The following is a 16,071-nucleotide window of genomic DNA, read 5'->3' as shown; positions in this document are numbered from 1 at the left end:
AATTAACCCACATCCTTGGGTCTGATTGCTTTTGATTCTTGATAGCCAATTGATGATTGAAAACCAAGGTGTTATACTGAGGTGACAAGATCCTGTGGTAATGAATTAATAAAAACCCTTCCACAAGGAAAGAAATGGTCAGTTCCATTTTTGGCCTTGTTTTGAGACAATCAGTCTTAAGTTCTCTCTTTATAGTTGCCCCAAACTTCCCAAAATGCAGAAGAAAATGGCCTTTGGACTTTTGCTCTTATTGAACCAGCAGAACCCCAGTAAGAACTACAAGGAAATAAAATTCATTTGTAAAGAAGAAAACCACAGCAACAACTAAAATAACATAAAACCATACAACATAGGAGGTGGAAGGGACCTTAGAGATAATTAGCAACAACAATTGAGTATTTACTGTATGCAAGGAACAATGCATGCAATAGGCAGTGGGTAAAGCTGTGTCATTCATCCCTGTGACTTTGGAGAAGTCACTCAAGTTTCCTGAGCTCGAAGGAATTGGGCCAAAAGATCTTCAGAGCAGGGGTCCTTAAACTTTTTAAATAGGGGGCCAATTCACTGTCCCTCTGACTGTTGGAGGGCCCAACTATAGTAAAAACAAAAACTTTGTTTTGTGGGCCTTTAAATAAAGAAACTTCATAGCCCTGGGTGAGGGGGATAAATGTCCTCAGCTGCTGCATCTGTCCCACAGGTCATAGTTTGAGGACCCCTGTAATCAAAAGGATTATAGTCTAATAATTTTAGGGGCAATTAGGTGTCTTAATGGATAAAGTGCTAGGCTTAGAGTCAGCCAGACATGTTCTTACTGTGTAATTCTGAGAAATATCACATCTTTCTGCCTCAGGTTCCCAATTGTGAAATGGAGATAGGGATAGCTCCTTCCTCCTAGGGTTGTTGTGAGAATAAATAAGTGTTTAACAGTGCCTAGTTAGCACTTAATAAATGCTTGTTTTCTTCTCTCCTAGAAAGACATGTATACAAATAGTAGATATAAATGGTTGTTGAATGAATGATACAACTAATATGATGCATACAAGAGAGATGTGTAAGAAATACCATCTTCCTTAAAGATAGTAGGAATTGTTTAATAGCATTAGACACAAGTACTGTACCAGAATTCTCCATCATCAAGGGCAGAATGGCATAGGCGTTTTTGTTCAGAAGAGTCAACAGAACTCCACTCACCAGAACTATAAAAAAATAAGGTTCAGTTTTTAGGAAGAACATCATCACCAAAAACTAAAATAACATAGAATCATATAATATTAGAATTGAAGAGGATCATCTGGTCTACGTCCCCCATTTGACAGATGAGAAAACTGAGACTCACTAAGTTTTCTTCAATACAATTTAGAAAACAAGCTGTCTGAATCTGTAGTGAGGAAAATCCTTTCTGGATATAAATAACTGTGCTGATTATGCAGTAAATGAGTTTAAAATCAGTGTTATTATAGGTTGACTTCACTGAACACCAATAATGCATCATATTCTTCAGAGAAAACACATATACTCATCAGCTGATTGGTCAGAGGTAAAAAGAAATTGATGAAAGAAAGAACTTTGGAACATTTGTACTTTCTTCATCAAATGTCAATAGATAAAAGCTAGACATTATGGCTATCCAAATCTAGCAATTACATGTTTAAAGAAGAAGAGGTAGAGTCAAATCAAGAAGAAGAGGCATTCTTATCCTTAATTTAGCATTCAAGAGTAACTGATCAGGTTATTAATTCAAGTATCTCACTACTTGCTATATGAGATTGATTTTGAAAAATGACTATTAAGGGATCGCTAAATGGTGTAGTGGAGTACCATCTTGGAGTCAGGAGAACCTGAGTTCAAATCTGGCCTCAGATATTAGCTGTATGTATTTGATCAAGTCATTTAATCCAAATTGCTTTCAAAACCAAAGCTAGGAAAAGAACAAGAAACAAAGAAAAAAGAAACATTAAAAGAAGAAAGAAAACTACCTATTAGTCATTTGTTCTTATAAATTATCTGAATTGTCAGTCAGACTGCTTGGCTAAAATGATACAGTATTACATTGTGTTGGCACAATAGACAAAGTGCTGGGCATGGAATCAGGAGAATTCTCATTTCAAATCTAGCTTCAAACATTTACTAGCTGTGTAACTCTGGGTAAATCACTTAACTCTTTTTCCTTAGTTTTCTCATCAATAAAATGAACTGGAGAAGGAAATGGTTAATCACTATAGTTAGTACCTATGCCAAGAAAACCCCAACAAGTTTACAAAGACTTGGGCATGACTGAAAAACAATAAAACACTTTTTCCCCAATAATAATAATTTTTTATTTTAAAAATATTTGCAAAGTTAGTTTTCAATATTCACCCTTGCAAAACCTTGAAATACAAATCTTTTTACTGAATATAAAGGAAATCCAATTGTTAACATTTGTGATGATCTAAGTTTATTTTCTTTTTAAACTTTAAAAAAAAATTTCACCCAACTAAGATGATTCCTCTTATGTTCTACACTGAGCCAGATTACTAGTTTAGCACTTAGGTATTAAGGAGACATAGTCATAGAAAAGGAGAGCTAAAAAGAAAAATTGCCAAAAATATAAATATAGCAAAGTGTTTGAAAAAAGATTATAGGTCATTACTGGAGATCACTTTCTTTCTCTTAACAATGGTGAAGAAAATCCAAGGACATTTGCAAAAAAATCTTTATTCCAGCGATTATAATAAGAGAGGAGATCTAAATCAAGTGTCTTTGGGAGGGATGAGAATGTTCATTTAAGCTAATTCTATTAAAGTATACAAGATTATCATTGTTATAAATCCTTTCCTGGGACTAACTTTGATAATGGAAAAAGAAATGGCTCTCTTAGTGGCAGAGGAGAATACAGGTTTTATCTACCAGTTTTATATAGGACTTGCTGCCATTCATCCCAGGTATATAACTCTCCCTTGTTTGGCAATTCAAGTGTTATCAGAAGCTGAAAATAAAGCAGAGAATACTGACTTGTCACTCCAAGGACCATTCCATTCTACCTGGCCCCAAGGATTCCGGACTCTGATGAGTTCAACCTTTTGACCTCGATAATTCACCTACAAGGGGAAGTAATAAAGATAATGAAATTATAAAACAGTTTGAAAGTTTGGACATGCTCACATGTAGTACCCAAATTTTGCTTCCTTCCCATTGCTATAATTACAGAAGGTGCGGAGGAAGGAATAGATGGATTCCCCAGTCACTGTCTTCTGGAGGGAGCCAGCATAGGTACTATGAAAGAGACTGTAGATTGAAATGATATTGATATAAAAATCAATGGGGAAGGTGCCAAAAAGTTTTCAGGGATAGGAAGAAGAGTTAGGATAGCAGCCGGAGAGGAGAGTGTCTGCTCTAGCCTTTGCATATTATATGTCAGTAAGTCCCTTGGACAAGAATGGATTCATCATGTTTATGGGGAAGGACTAGAAGATGGAGACCTGGCTCAAGAGGAAGAGCAGATTAAAAAAAATAATAATAAAAGACTGAAGAAACTTCATTCAGAGCTGGAGCTTTTCCCTCCATACCATGAAGAGGACTTCAGCTGCCCCAAATCATGAGAATCCTCAATGGACAATAGTCCCTCTGTAAGGTAGTAGAATAGTGTTTGGTAGTTCTGGTGTAGTGAGGGAACTTCTTTGTTTGCTCTCAGAGTATGTGTATATTTGGGGAAGAGGATTAAACAATAGAAATATATCTTTGCTAAAATTCCTGAGTGGCCAGAGCCTGGAAGAAGCTGTAGGTGTTGCTGAGAATTAGTGTATGAATATATTTTCACATAATTCCTTATAAGTATAGAAACCGTATTGAGTTAGCATACTTATTTGGTCACTTGGATGATGGCCTTTGTTCATTTTTGTTGAAATCAGCAGATTTAGGGAGGGGTAGAGGAAGGTTTCCTTGTAGAATAGGGGTCTGAACTGTTTTGATCATTGAAATGTGCTCATTACATGACCCTCAGGCTAGCAAAATGACCGAACTTCCATCGAGGAAGGAGAAGGGGTTAGAGTTTCCTGGTGGAGATAGAGTTCATGTTATTGGGACTTCCTGGGAATTCACTTCGATGTCGAGTGGTGGGACAGTTCAATACCCCGGTATTATTGTAAACGGAATTAGGTTAGTGGCTAACAGTATTCCCTAATAGTTCAGTGTGCATAGGCATCAAGGCTATTTGCCTCCAAAAACAAGAACTAGATTAAAAAAACCTTATGCTTTACCACTAAGCTTGTGCAGTCTCCCGTTTAACTACCAACAAGAACATTTATAGTCATTCTTAAACCCTTTGGGCACCAAAGCTAAGTCACTGAAAACCTCATCAAATGCTAAATAGCCCATGAAATCCTCCAACCCCTAGTTGAAGGATTGATTCACATTTTGAATAATATTGTTTAAATCATCCCAGAGTGGCAATTGGGAGCCATAATACAGTGTCGATTAACTAAAACTCAACTAACTGAAACCTTCAATCTTTGCCCTATTTTTTTTTCCCTGAGCAAGAGTAAAATTGCTCTTAGGAGAATAATGGCAAATGGCAAATGAACAAGTTGCTATGCAGTATTCATTTTAAAGCTAGCTTCCAGTATTTGCCTTGGTTCAATACAAATTCAGGCCAACATCTCACATTTTCTCCAGTTACATCTCTATTATTGGTAAGATGACTACTGATACTTAAAATGATAACTCTGGAGCATTCCAAGGTCCTGAATTATCCAACAACATATTCAAATATATTCTCCATCCTATAATTCAGAAATATAGATGTCTTGAAACATTTTCAACCATGTATGGAAAGAAAAAAGGTTTTATGCTATAACTGCAGGTAGATGATTCAATTGGCCAGAACATACCATTCTCCAAATGATCCAATTAATTGAGATTTACTATAATAATAGGTAGCATTTAGAGAGTGCTTTAAAGTTTATAGAGCACTTTATCTGTGTTCTAACTTGATCCTTATAATCACTTTGGAAGATATTATTATCCCCATTTTACAGATGAAGAAATTGAGGCTGAGAGAGGTTAAAAGACTTGTCCAGCATCACAGAGCTAATGTCTGAAGCAAGATTTGACCTTAGTCCTTCATGATTCCATTTTCTTAGTAAAGACCCTAATGTTGTTCCTTTTCCAGCTCATTTTCCAGATGACAAAAAGCAAATAGAACCCATCAAAGCACATTTTCTCTGCTGCTGCTTCCCCTGACTCACAGACAGAATTCCTGTGAAAGAAATGACTTAGAGTTGTGATGATATACATTGGCTTACATCCCCTTCCACTCCATCCATACTTTCTGCCTCTTCTTAATGAAATATTTTCTTCCCTGCCATTCCTCGTGTGAAACAGCATGTGGTGGGTACCATGACTCGCATAATAGTGCGCTTCTTAGAGATGGAGAGAATGATTTAGAAAGCAAAAAGGACAGCAGCAAGATAAAGGAAATATGTCCTTTGGAATGAGATTTTAGAAGCTCTAATAACTATCTCTCTAGCCACTTATACACATACATACACATTTATACTCACACACATATACTGATTTGGAGGTTCACTCTATCAATATGTTGCAGAGCTTCTGACACACACATATATGTATGTGTGTGTGTATATATATATGCATTATGGGTGTATACATTTCATATTGTTCAATCATTTTCAGCTGTGTTCGACTCTTCATGATTCCATTTGAGGTTTTCCTGGCAAAGATAGTAGAGTAATTTGCCATTTCCTTCTGCTAATTTTATAGATAAGGAAACTCGGGCAAACAAGATTAAATAACTTGCCCCAACTAGGGCAGAACTAGGAAGTTTATGAGACCAGATTTGAATTTAGGAAGAAGCATCTTTCTGATTCTAAACCTGGCATTCTATCTACTGTATCACTTTGTCTGTCTATCCATCCATCCATCCATCCATCCATCCAGGAAGATCTGGATTCAAGTCCTGCCCCTGATGAGAATTGGCCTTGGCTGTATGACTGAGACATTTCTTAAATCTCTCAGTGATCTTAGTAGCTCTCTAAGATTAGAAATTGCAATACAGATATTGATCTAGTTTGGTAAAAAAAAAAGTTCCTCATTGGTAACTTCTTATTCAGATGAAATGATAAGTTCAATCAAAAGAAAGAAAAACATGAACACCACTAACGGACAGCTAAATGGCACAGTGGATAGAGTGGCAGAGCTGGAATGAGGAAGACTTGGTTTCCTGAGTTCAAATGTGGCTTCAGACAATACTTAGCTGCATGATCATGGGCACGTCACTTAAGCTCTGTCTGCCTTAATTTCCTCTCTATAAAATGGGGATATTAGCAATTACTTTGCAGGAAGTGAAGAGCAAGTAAGACAATATTTGTTAAATATTTAGAATAGTGTTTGGCAAATAGTAGCACTCTCTTCCTTTTTTTCCTCACTCTTCCTTTCTCCACCCAGAAGTAGAAGTACTGATTCAGAACATGCTGCCAACAACATGGATGGCAGAAGAACAAAAGGTCTGCATTAAGCAAAGTGGATAATTAGCCCCTGAGTGATTGAGTTGATTAAGTGAAAGAGGTTTCAAATGAGGAAAGGTATACATCTGATCTTCAAATGCTGGAAATGAAGAAGAGACTGAAGCTGTTGTTGGCCTTCTTTCCTTCCATTATTATCTCTATTTTCCTTGGTCTTTCTCTTTCTCAAATGCCACCCAGGTTTTTATTTTCCTTTACTGCAAGCCCATTGGGTGCTTATGATCAGTTTGGAGGTACTTATGGAGGGAATAACTTTCCTTTGTTTTTTGTCTATTTGGGGATCAGCACTTTCTCTGCTGACAAGCTTCCTTGAGGTAGAGTTGAAAAGAATGGGGGCAAATAAGAAAAAAATTTGAAGGAAGCCTTATATGGAATTCTGTTCCTTTCCCCACCCCAATATTTAAAACATGTGAAATCCATTCTTAGAGTTTGGAATATAATACCAAGTGTTTGGAATATGATATCATCTTGGCTAGTCACTGGATATTCAAGAGGTCCCTGTGGTATTGTCTAGGCCAGTTCTCCTTTCTTTTCTATCCCATGTCTTGACAACAGATATCCCTTTTACCTACCTGGTCAATTCCTGTCAAAGTATATGCGTGACCCTTAATGAGACCAAAAGGCGTCCGTGCTTCTGATTCTGAAGAGTTGCTGATCTAAAGCAAAAACAGAACAGATCTAATACATTAGAGCTATGCAAGAAATATTTCTTTTTTATCTTCATCAGCATTACACACATTGATTAGACATAACTCATTCCTTTTAATAAGACCAATCTACACACTGCCACCTTCTGCTACCCCTTCTTCCCTGCCAACCAAGAGAGTATAAGTCCATGTATGCTCCAGAAAGCATTTCTCTTTTTTGTTTCTCTGAGCTCCTCTATGCAGTGAGGACTGCAGGAGATGGGTGGAGTTTATACAGTTTTCTATAATCCAAGTGCAATATTAATTTTCTCATCTGAATAACAATGCTTGAAACATCTGGAAATCTTATGGACAAGAACTTTAACTCTTTTATTTCTATGTAGTTTACTCATTGTCATTTCTCCAGAGTTTGATCATTTATTTCTTAAATATTCCCCTACTTTTCATTGTAATCTTTGTTACAACAATTGGTGGTGTTCAATCAGTTTATAAATACTTATACACAAGAAATCAGGATTCCCCATTCCCTACCCTTTTCTTTTAGCTTGGAAATGTATGTTTTAAAAGCAATTCTCTTTAAAATTAAATTTTTGTTGTGCACAAAACAGCTAAGTCTTTATTCTTTTTTTTTTTTACTACCTCTTTGTTCCTTACAGTAGCTTGCATGATAATTAAATGGATCCCATCCATTAGAAGCATAACAATATGCTTCTATGTTCTTAGTGAAGATTATACTACTTTGTCCCTGTACCTCCAATGCTCTCCTTCCTCATTTTTTACTTCCTAGCTTCCTTCAAGAGTCAGCTGAATTGCTACCTTGTTTAAGAGTTCTTTGTTGATCCACTCAGGTTGCTAGTACCTTTTCTTTTACACACACACACACACACACACACACACACACTCACACACTCACACATATGTATATGGTATCTATACACATATATGTATGTATGTGCAGCCAGTATCTAGTACTTAATCCTAAGTACAATGGTAATTCTCCATTTTTTCATCAGCAGCAATGATTGTTTTTGACTCTACAGAACATTTTATCCCTTGGCTCCCTCTCCATTAGATAGTGAGTTCCTTAAAGGCAGGAACTGTCTTTTTCCTATTTGTATCCTTAGAGCTTACCACAGTGCATAACATATAATAGACCACATATTTATAATAATACATATTTATCAAATCAAATTAAAATGATTAGCATAATGCCTAGTACATAGTAAGTGTTTAATAAATGGTGTTCCTTTTCTCTTGTTGATACAAATTGGAGTATTTAACAAAGCGCAGCATGTTATTCTTGTGGAGAAAAACAGAGCCATGTGGATTCAGCAGTAGTATAATAAGTTGCATTTGGACAATTTGTTCCTTTAAATAATTACCTCATATTTACTTTCTATGTGTTTTGTATGTATTTAAATGTGTATATGTAGATTTAGTGCCTGACACATAGTAGATACTTAATAAATGCTTGTTTAATTGATATCATAAAACCAATGACATGATTTTGGAAAACCAAGCCCTTTGTCAGCATGAAAGAAAACTATAGAAGGTGTTCAGAAGAAGGCAATCAGAAAGGTAAATGACCTTGAATCCATATGATATGAAAATCCATTGAAAATTGGAAAAGAAATTGGAGGAGGATTATGGGGTTTATAAAGTATGAAAGGGGAATATAATAGCTATTTTCAGGTTTTTGAAGGGCTGTCATGTGTTAGGGGGATTAGGTTTGTTCTGTTTGTCACTAAAGAACAGAGAAATTAAGGCTTGATATCTAAAAAAAACTTCTTAATCATTACAGCTGTCCAAAATTACAATAGGCCACTTTGTAAAGTAGATAGCTGCTCCTCATTGGAGGTCCTTAAAAAGAGGCTTTGTGACTATTTTTCAATGATGCTGTAATGGAGATTCTTTTTTCAATCATAAGTTGGATTGGCCTAGATAAATACTTTAATCATCTTCCAATTCTACAACTATCTGATTTAATGACACTTCTGAACTTAATACTTTTAGTAATCATTTAGTGTGAAAAAGCTAACAAACCCTTTTGTAGGCTTTGAATAGAAAAGTATAGGAGATCCTGGGACACTGAGGTGGGAAGGATCCATAATGCAAGAAAAGGGTGTGGAAAGGGAACATTAGGCCATAAACCTATTCCCCTTTATAATTTTGCCTTGATCTGGCTCTGAATAGAGAAATTAAAGTCCAGTGATGTTAAATGAATTGCCCTATTCACAGTGATCAAAAAATGTGCTCAGAACCCAATTCTCTGTTCATTCCTATTCTATAGGTCTCCATGCCCCCTATATATATGACTTACATCAATGGAGCAGCCCACCATAGAGCTTCTCTTCAAGGCTTTCTCGAGGATCTCATAGAAGTTTTCTGGGGCCTTTTTAACTTCAAAAGTCTCTGCCACTCCTCCAGTGAAGTCTTCCATAGCTTCAATTGTGCTTCCACCCTTCAGGGCTTCATAGCTTCCATTCAGTCTGAAAAGGAGAGAAGTACAACATGGCTGCTATTAGAAAGCAAGAAAATAGTCCTTTGCCAAAGAAAGGAGCACTGGGAAGGGGATAAATTAGTGATCACAAGAACCTGGAGTTACAAAGGAGCCTAGAAACTCTCTCTACTAACCTAACTTTATTTTTAAACAGTCATTTTGTTTTCATTTCATTTTTTTAATTTTATGTGATATTTTTTATTTTTGGAATGCCCTTATTTCTGAATATATTTTTCCTTTCTACTCAGTGAGCTATCCCTTATTATAACTGTGTGTGTGAGACAGAGAGAGGGAAGGAAGAAGAGAGGAAGGAAGAAAGAAAAAAGAAAAATAGGGAGCAGGGAAGAAAGAAACAAAGAAAAGAGAGAAAAAGAATATCAAATAGAACAAAAGAAGAAAGGAGGAAGGGGGATGAGAGGGAGGAAGGAAGAGAGGGGGCAAAAACAGTTTAGCAAAACTCACCAATACACTAACTGATTTCAACAGGGTATTCAGTATTACAAAACCATAGTACTCTACCTCTGCAAATGAGAGGCTTTTAAAATTTTTCATTTGAGGGATAAGAAAGGTTGTTATTATTTCATAGTGTTAAGGTTTTTTCCCCCCATTAACTTCATTTTACAGATAAGGAAACTGAGTTCCAGAGACAGAAAGTAACTTGCTACAGTCACACAGCAAGTTGGTGGGAGACTAGAACTCAGGATTGCTGATTTTCAGTCTAATGCTCTTTCCATCTCTTTCCCTACTATTGTTAGGGGAGAACTATGAAAGCTTAAGGGAAAACAAGGGTTTTTGTTGCTCCACCATCATGGTCAGACTACCTTGAATCTCTGTCCCCAATAGTAGCAGGGCTCCCCTCTTTCAACTGGTATCTTTAACCCTTGAGATAACCTTGGCTGAGGAAATAGCTCTGAACCAACTGAGGGAGGCACAAAATAGCAGATTTGGAAGGAAGTCCAATCTGTATTTGAACCTGGATCTACAACATATCTGGCAGATGAAATAATTCAGCCACTACTTTTCAAGGCATTTCATTGTAATTTGGGCCTAGCTAGGAAGGTTTTCTTTATAATGATCTCCTTCTCCCTCACCTCCCACTCATCCAGTTTATTCATTTCTGCTCTCTTGAGGCAAGAAGGACAAGTCAAATCTCACTTCTATAGTATAGCTCTTGACAACTGGCTGGCAGGAAATGGATTGCAGAGCACATGGCGAAATCAGTCCATATTCATATAATCAAGTCATTTTTTGAGTGTGAGCAAGTGTTATTTGTTAGATGATCAAACATCTTTATGCAACATGCTTGACATGGAAAACTGCCAACTTTTTGTTGTTGTTGTTGTTAGACTCTACAAATAGAATTTGGCCAGGCAAAGATATACTCTAGGGGAAGCCTTCAATTTAATTTCAATTCAATTCAGTGCAAAAAATATTTACCAAGCACTTCCTGGACAGCTAGATGGTACAGTGGATAGAGCAGGAGACCTGGAGTCAGGAAGACCTGAGTTCAAATCCACCTTTAGACACTTACTAGGTGTGTGATCCTGGGCAAGTCATTTAACCCTGTTTGCTTCAGTTTCTGCTTCAGTAAAATGAGCTGGAGAAAGAAATGGTGAACCACTCCAGCATCTTTGACAAGAAAACCATAGATGGGAATATGAAGACTCAGACAGGACTCAACAACAACAAAATCATTTACTATGTATTGAACATTCTTCTAGATACTAGATGAGATAAAATGCTACTAAAAAAATAATCCTTTCAGGGTCAGCTAGGTAGAGTACCAGCCCTGAAGTCAGGTTCAGGTTGAGTTCAACCTCAGATATTTAATACTTCCTGACTGTGATTCTGGGCAAGTCATTTTACCCTAATTGCTTCAACAACAACAACAACAACAACAATGATAATAATAATCCTTTCTAATAAGAAATATGACATATACATAGATATCTACTATTATACAATAATAATATGTGAAATAAAGTTATACAAAATATTATTTTGAAGGGTTCATTTTTGCAACAGAAAGGATCTAGAAGGACTTCAGAAAAGAAATGGCATTTGAGCTGGATTTTAAATAATGAGTAAGGATTCTGTAAGCAGTCAGAAGAAGGAAGGGCTTTCCAGGAATAGGGAACAATGTTAAGCTCTGGGGATACAAATAAAAGCAGAAAAGAAACATAATCTCTGACTTCAGGGAGTCTAGATTTTAATGGGGGAAGGCAACATATATAAAGGAAGCTGAAAGGAAAGAGGGAAGTGAAGAAATAGTTGAAAGTATCTTGCAGAGGTATGAAATATTGTTCCTATTTTTGGGAGCATTACCTGAAGATACTGAGATTCATAGATGACATTATTTATAGACACTACTTAATAACATCCACATATATATGATGGATAGAAACATACAATATTGATACACAATTATTGTCATATAACAACACAAATTTGCAGTGTGGTTTTTTTTTTTTTTTTGGTGGATACATGTTTCTCTCTTTATGTCATTTCAACAGTCCTGGAGTGCCCTTCCTGCCTTCCCATGCTCCAGCCTTCCTCTGCACTTTTTCAAACCCAAAGTGGTGAAAGGAACTGGAGAGAGAATATTCTTAGGTCTAGGGATAGGGAAAAGCCTGCAGAGTAGTAGAGGAACCATCTGGTTCTTTTTTTTTTTTTTTTTTAATCCACATCAAAATTTGTTTAGGTCATTTAGAAACAAGTTGCCTGCTATTCAACCTTGTGAATACTCAGATCTTTTTTATTTCCTCCTCCCCAGCTTCTAAGCTTCCCTTACCACCAAGTTTATATAAAGATAATAAAAAGCCATGAAAAAATCTATTGAGGAAAATGCTCCTTTTTTGTGAGATAGTGAAATTCTTGTCAATTCAGTGCAACTGGACACTCACTTGGCATATGCCTTTTCCAGCAAGGCACTCCAGAATTCATTGTGATCAGCAGAGTGGAGGAAAACCAAACGATCTCGGAAGGTTGGGAGTCGGTCATCAATGACCACATCCAACCATTCGCTGTGCTGCCAGATCTGTTGCCAGAGACATGATGAAAGATAAATGAGTAAATCATGAATAAGGGGCATGTTTGTTTATTCAAATATACCTACAGTTCCACTAATGTCCTCCATTTATGCCTCATCTCAAAAGGTTGGGTCATTTAGAGAAGACTCTGGCAGGTCCCATCAAGAGTCAATTGAGCTTATTTCCATTCTCTTGACTCTTTCCATTGATCCTGTCCCTCATAAAATATCCCAATAAATAACAATTGAGCTTGGGGAATAGGTAAAATGGGCATCACAGTTTCTGATGCTCTAACTGGTTTCTTATTATATCTCCTCTAGTCTATTATAGTAACCCCTTTGCTGCCCATTTTGCCAACTCTATCCCAGTTGATCAATATTCTTCTAACTTTACCTCTAGTGCTCAAATGTACCCTCAGCATGAGTGGTGCTACTTGGATTTGGGTTATCCTATTTGTCTATCTGTCTGTCTGACTATCTTCTTGTTTCTTTAGTTTTCCATTCATACAGGAAAAGCTGTACTAATCAATTTATCATCTTATACCCATAAGATCTTTTATCCCCACAGAAAAGGGAGTGGGAAAGTTAGTGTGTTCCGCATTGAGAATGATACCACAAGACCAGATGAGAACAGAGCTTCTTTCTTTAAAATTAAATCTTGCTCCTTTATCCTTCCTTCTTTCCCCATGTGACACCCCTTATTAGGTTAGCAAAATGAAAATCCTAAGGCTTCAGCAAGAGGTGGGGGGAGGGAGGGAGATAATGGAAGGACATGGTAAATACAGTGGCAGCAGTAGCTGTCTTTATAACTATGCTATTGGATAATGACCTTTTCTCTGCATCAATTAGTTATTCTGGATCAGGCTAGTGGACTATTTATTTTTTCATTTCTCCAGAGTTGTCAGTTATGGAATCTTAATGGTAACCATGTCAGGCTCAGTTGAGCACAGCAGTGAGCTGCCTGCCAGAGGGTAAATTCAGATTACTATTCTTTGTGCAAGGAATCTCACACCTCTTGACAGATGTGCTTGGCACTGTTTGTGATTGCTAAATTCATGGACATTCTTTCCTGCTGTTAGGAGCTTCACACTCAGGTAGATACCATTTGGACATATGTTTAATGAGCAATCAGAGGCCTATGCTCCTTAAAGCAGCAAGCAGAGTATAATGTCCTCCTATCTTCCTATCAATTTATTTCAATGATTAGAATTCAGATGGGAAGGACTTAAGTGATTCAGGATAATTCAAATAACCTAGCTGACCATATAGCATGTATCTACCTGCATCTTCCTACTTTGTACTCAAAAGAAAAAAACAACAACTTTGTAATTGGTATCACAGGTCTAGAGCTGGAAGTTGTTTTAAAGGCTATTTAGTCCAAACCCTTTATTTTATTAATAAATGAAAGGTCCAGATAAGGTAAATGATTTGACTAGTGTCACACAGCTCTTTAAGGGTCAGAAGTAAAATTTAAACCCAGGTCTTCCTGATTTAAATGCAGCATTACCTTCTTCTGAGGTGATGTAGGAAGGAGCTAGAGCAAGGGTTCTTAATTTGGGGTCCATGGACTAGTTTTTTTAAAAAATTTTCATAACTGTACTTCAATATAGGAACAGCTAGATGGCACAGTTTATACAGTGTATAGAATCATAAAGATTAATCTTTCTAAGTTTAAATCCAATTCAAGACACTTACTAACTGTGTGACCCTGGGCAAGTCACTTAACCCTGTTTCCTCAGTTTTCTCATCTGTAGAAAGAGCTGGAGAAGGAAATAGTCAAAACATTCCAATATCTTTGTCAAGAAAATCCCAAATGGAGTCATAAAGAGTCATACATGACTGAAAAAAATAGCTGAACAACAAAAATTGGTGAGGAAAAGGAGAGGTTTGAAGAAGCAATGAAATATTTTTGTATATAAGCTCCAGCCTGTTCTGTCAGCTTCAGTAGTTGTTGTTGAGTTAAGAAAACACTAGTATGTTTGAAAGAAGATGCCACTGGCATCTGTCAAGACTACCAACTCCTAGTGTGATTTAGGAAAGACTTTGGAAATGACAGAAGAAGCTAAAGTGTGAGAGGGAAAGATTCTGCCATGAAAAGCTCAGAGAAAATGGTATGCAGAAAAGAGAGGATGAAAAAAACTCCAGCTCTGTGGGCAAGTGAAGGAGGCATTGTCACCTTGGCATAAGTGCCATTTCTCTGTATGATGAAGGACAAAATGTTGGACTAGTAATCAGGTACCTTGGTTCAAATTTTGCTTCACTCACATTATAAATATTGTGTATGGCACTTAATCTATCATAGTCTTGGATTCCCTATGTGAAATGGGGGTGATGATAACGTTTATGCCATTTACTTCAGAGGTTTGTTATGAAGAGTGCTTTATAAAATCTTGAAATCTGAGATAAAGATGAGTCATTATTTAGCAAGGGAAGTTTCTAGTTCTGTGATTTGATATAGGGGTACCAGGAAGACACTCCTTAGCCTTCAAATATCTCCTTTACATAGGTATTACAATACTGGAAATGCTACCATTAGAGATTTATTTCTTGAGATCAAACATTGCCTTTTTGACCAAATCAGTTAGTTGTTTTTCTATTTTTTTATATTGTTTCATTATTATTTTCTTTCATAGGAATTTATTTCTATGTTTTCTCTTTGATCTATTCCTTCCTTAGGGTTATATTATTTAATGTTCAGGTTTGAATCTTTTCTTCAAATTCCCTCTTATTAATTATAATTTTTATTGTGTTCAGCAAAAGATGTTTATATTTCTATTTCCTGCATTTATTTTTTTGTTTGTTGTGCTCTATCACATAGTGAAATTTTGTAAATATGTTATGCAAAGCCAAGAAATATGTTTATTTTTCATCATTCCCATTTATTAATTGCCAAAGGTCAATCTATTTTTTTTTTAATGAAATGCTATTAAGATGACTAACTCTTGTTAAAAATTCTTGGTAATTTAGTAACTATTAGTAACTCTTCTTTTCCTCTTTTTCTTTTTGATAGATCTGTCTAAGCTTAAAAGGGGCTGTGGAAGTTGCTAACAATTATTACTTTACTCTCTATTTAACCTCTGTAATTTGGTTGGTTTTTAAAGTTCTCAGATATTATGCCATTCAATATATAAATAAATAATATATTTTTTTATTAACCATGGTACCTTTAATATAGTTTTCCTGTTTATTTCTTTTAACTATATCTACTTTACAATTGCTTTGACTGAGATCACTATTATGCACCTTGCTTTTTTGAATTCATCTAAGGTATTAAAAATATTATTCTAATTCCTAATTTTAAGTATGTAAAAATAATTTGCTTTGAATATATCTTCTATAAACAATATATTGTTGAATCTATTTTTTTCTATTTTA

General features: G+C 36.0%; 1 protein-coding gene across 1 annotated transcript in view; it reads right to left on the bottom strand.

Moving 5' to 3' along the window:
• Positions 1-16,071, bottom strand: part of CAPN9 (calpain 9) — a 64,011-nt gene that overhangs the window by 25,245 nt on the left and 22,695 nt on the right. The window contains exons 4-8 of the mRNA XM_051993632.1: positions 12,572-12,705; positions 9,489-9,657; positions 7,094-7,177; positions 2,995-3,080; positions 1,119-1,196 (exon numbers count right to left, since the gene is read on the bottom strand). Of these exons, the coding sequence (XP_051849592.1) occupies positions 1,119-1,196; positions 2,995-3,080; positions 7,094-7,177; positions 9,489-9,657; positions 12,572-12,705 (551 nt within the window). The remainder of the gene's footprint in view (positions 1-1,118; positions 1,197-2,994; positions 3,081-7,093; positions 7,178-9,488; positions 9,658-12,571; positions 12,706-16,071) is intronic.

Source organism: Antechinus flavipes, chromosome 4 (genome assembly GCF_016432865.1).
Source record: "Antechinus flavipes isolate AdamAnt ecotype Samford, QLD, Australia chromosome 4, AdamAnt_v2, whole genome shotgun sequence".
In the NCBI taxonomy this organism is placed as follows: Eukaryota; Metazoa; Chordata; class Mammalia; order Dasyuromorphia; family Dasyuridae; genus Antechinus; species Antechinus flavipes.
This window is presented reverse-complemented; position numbering and strand designations above follow the sequence as displayed.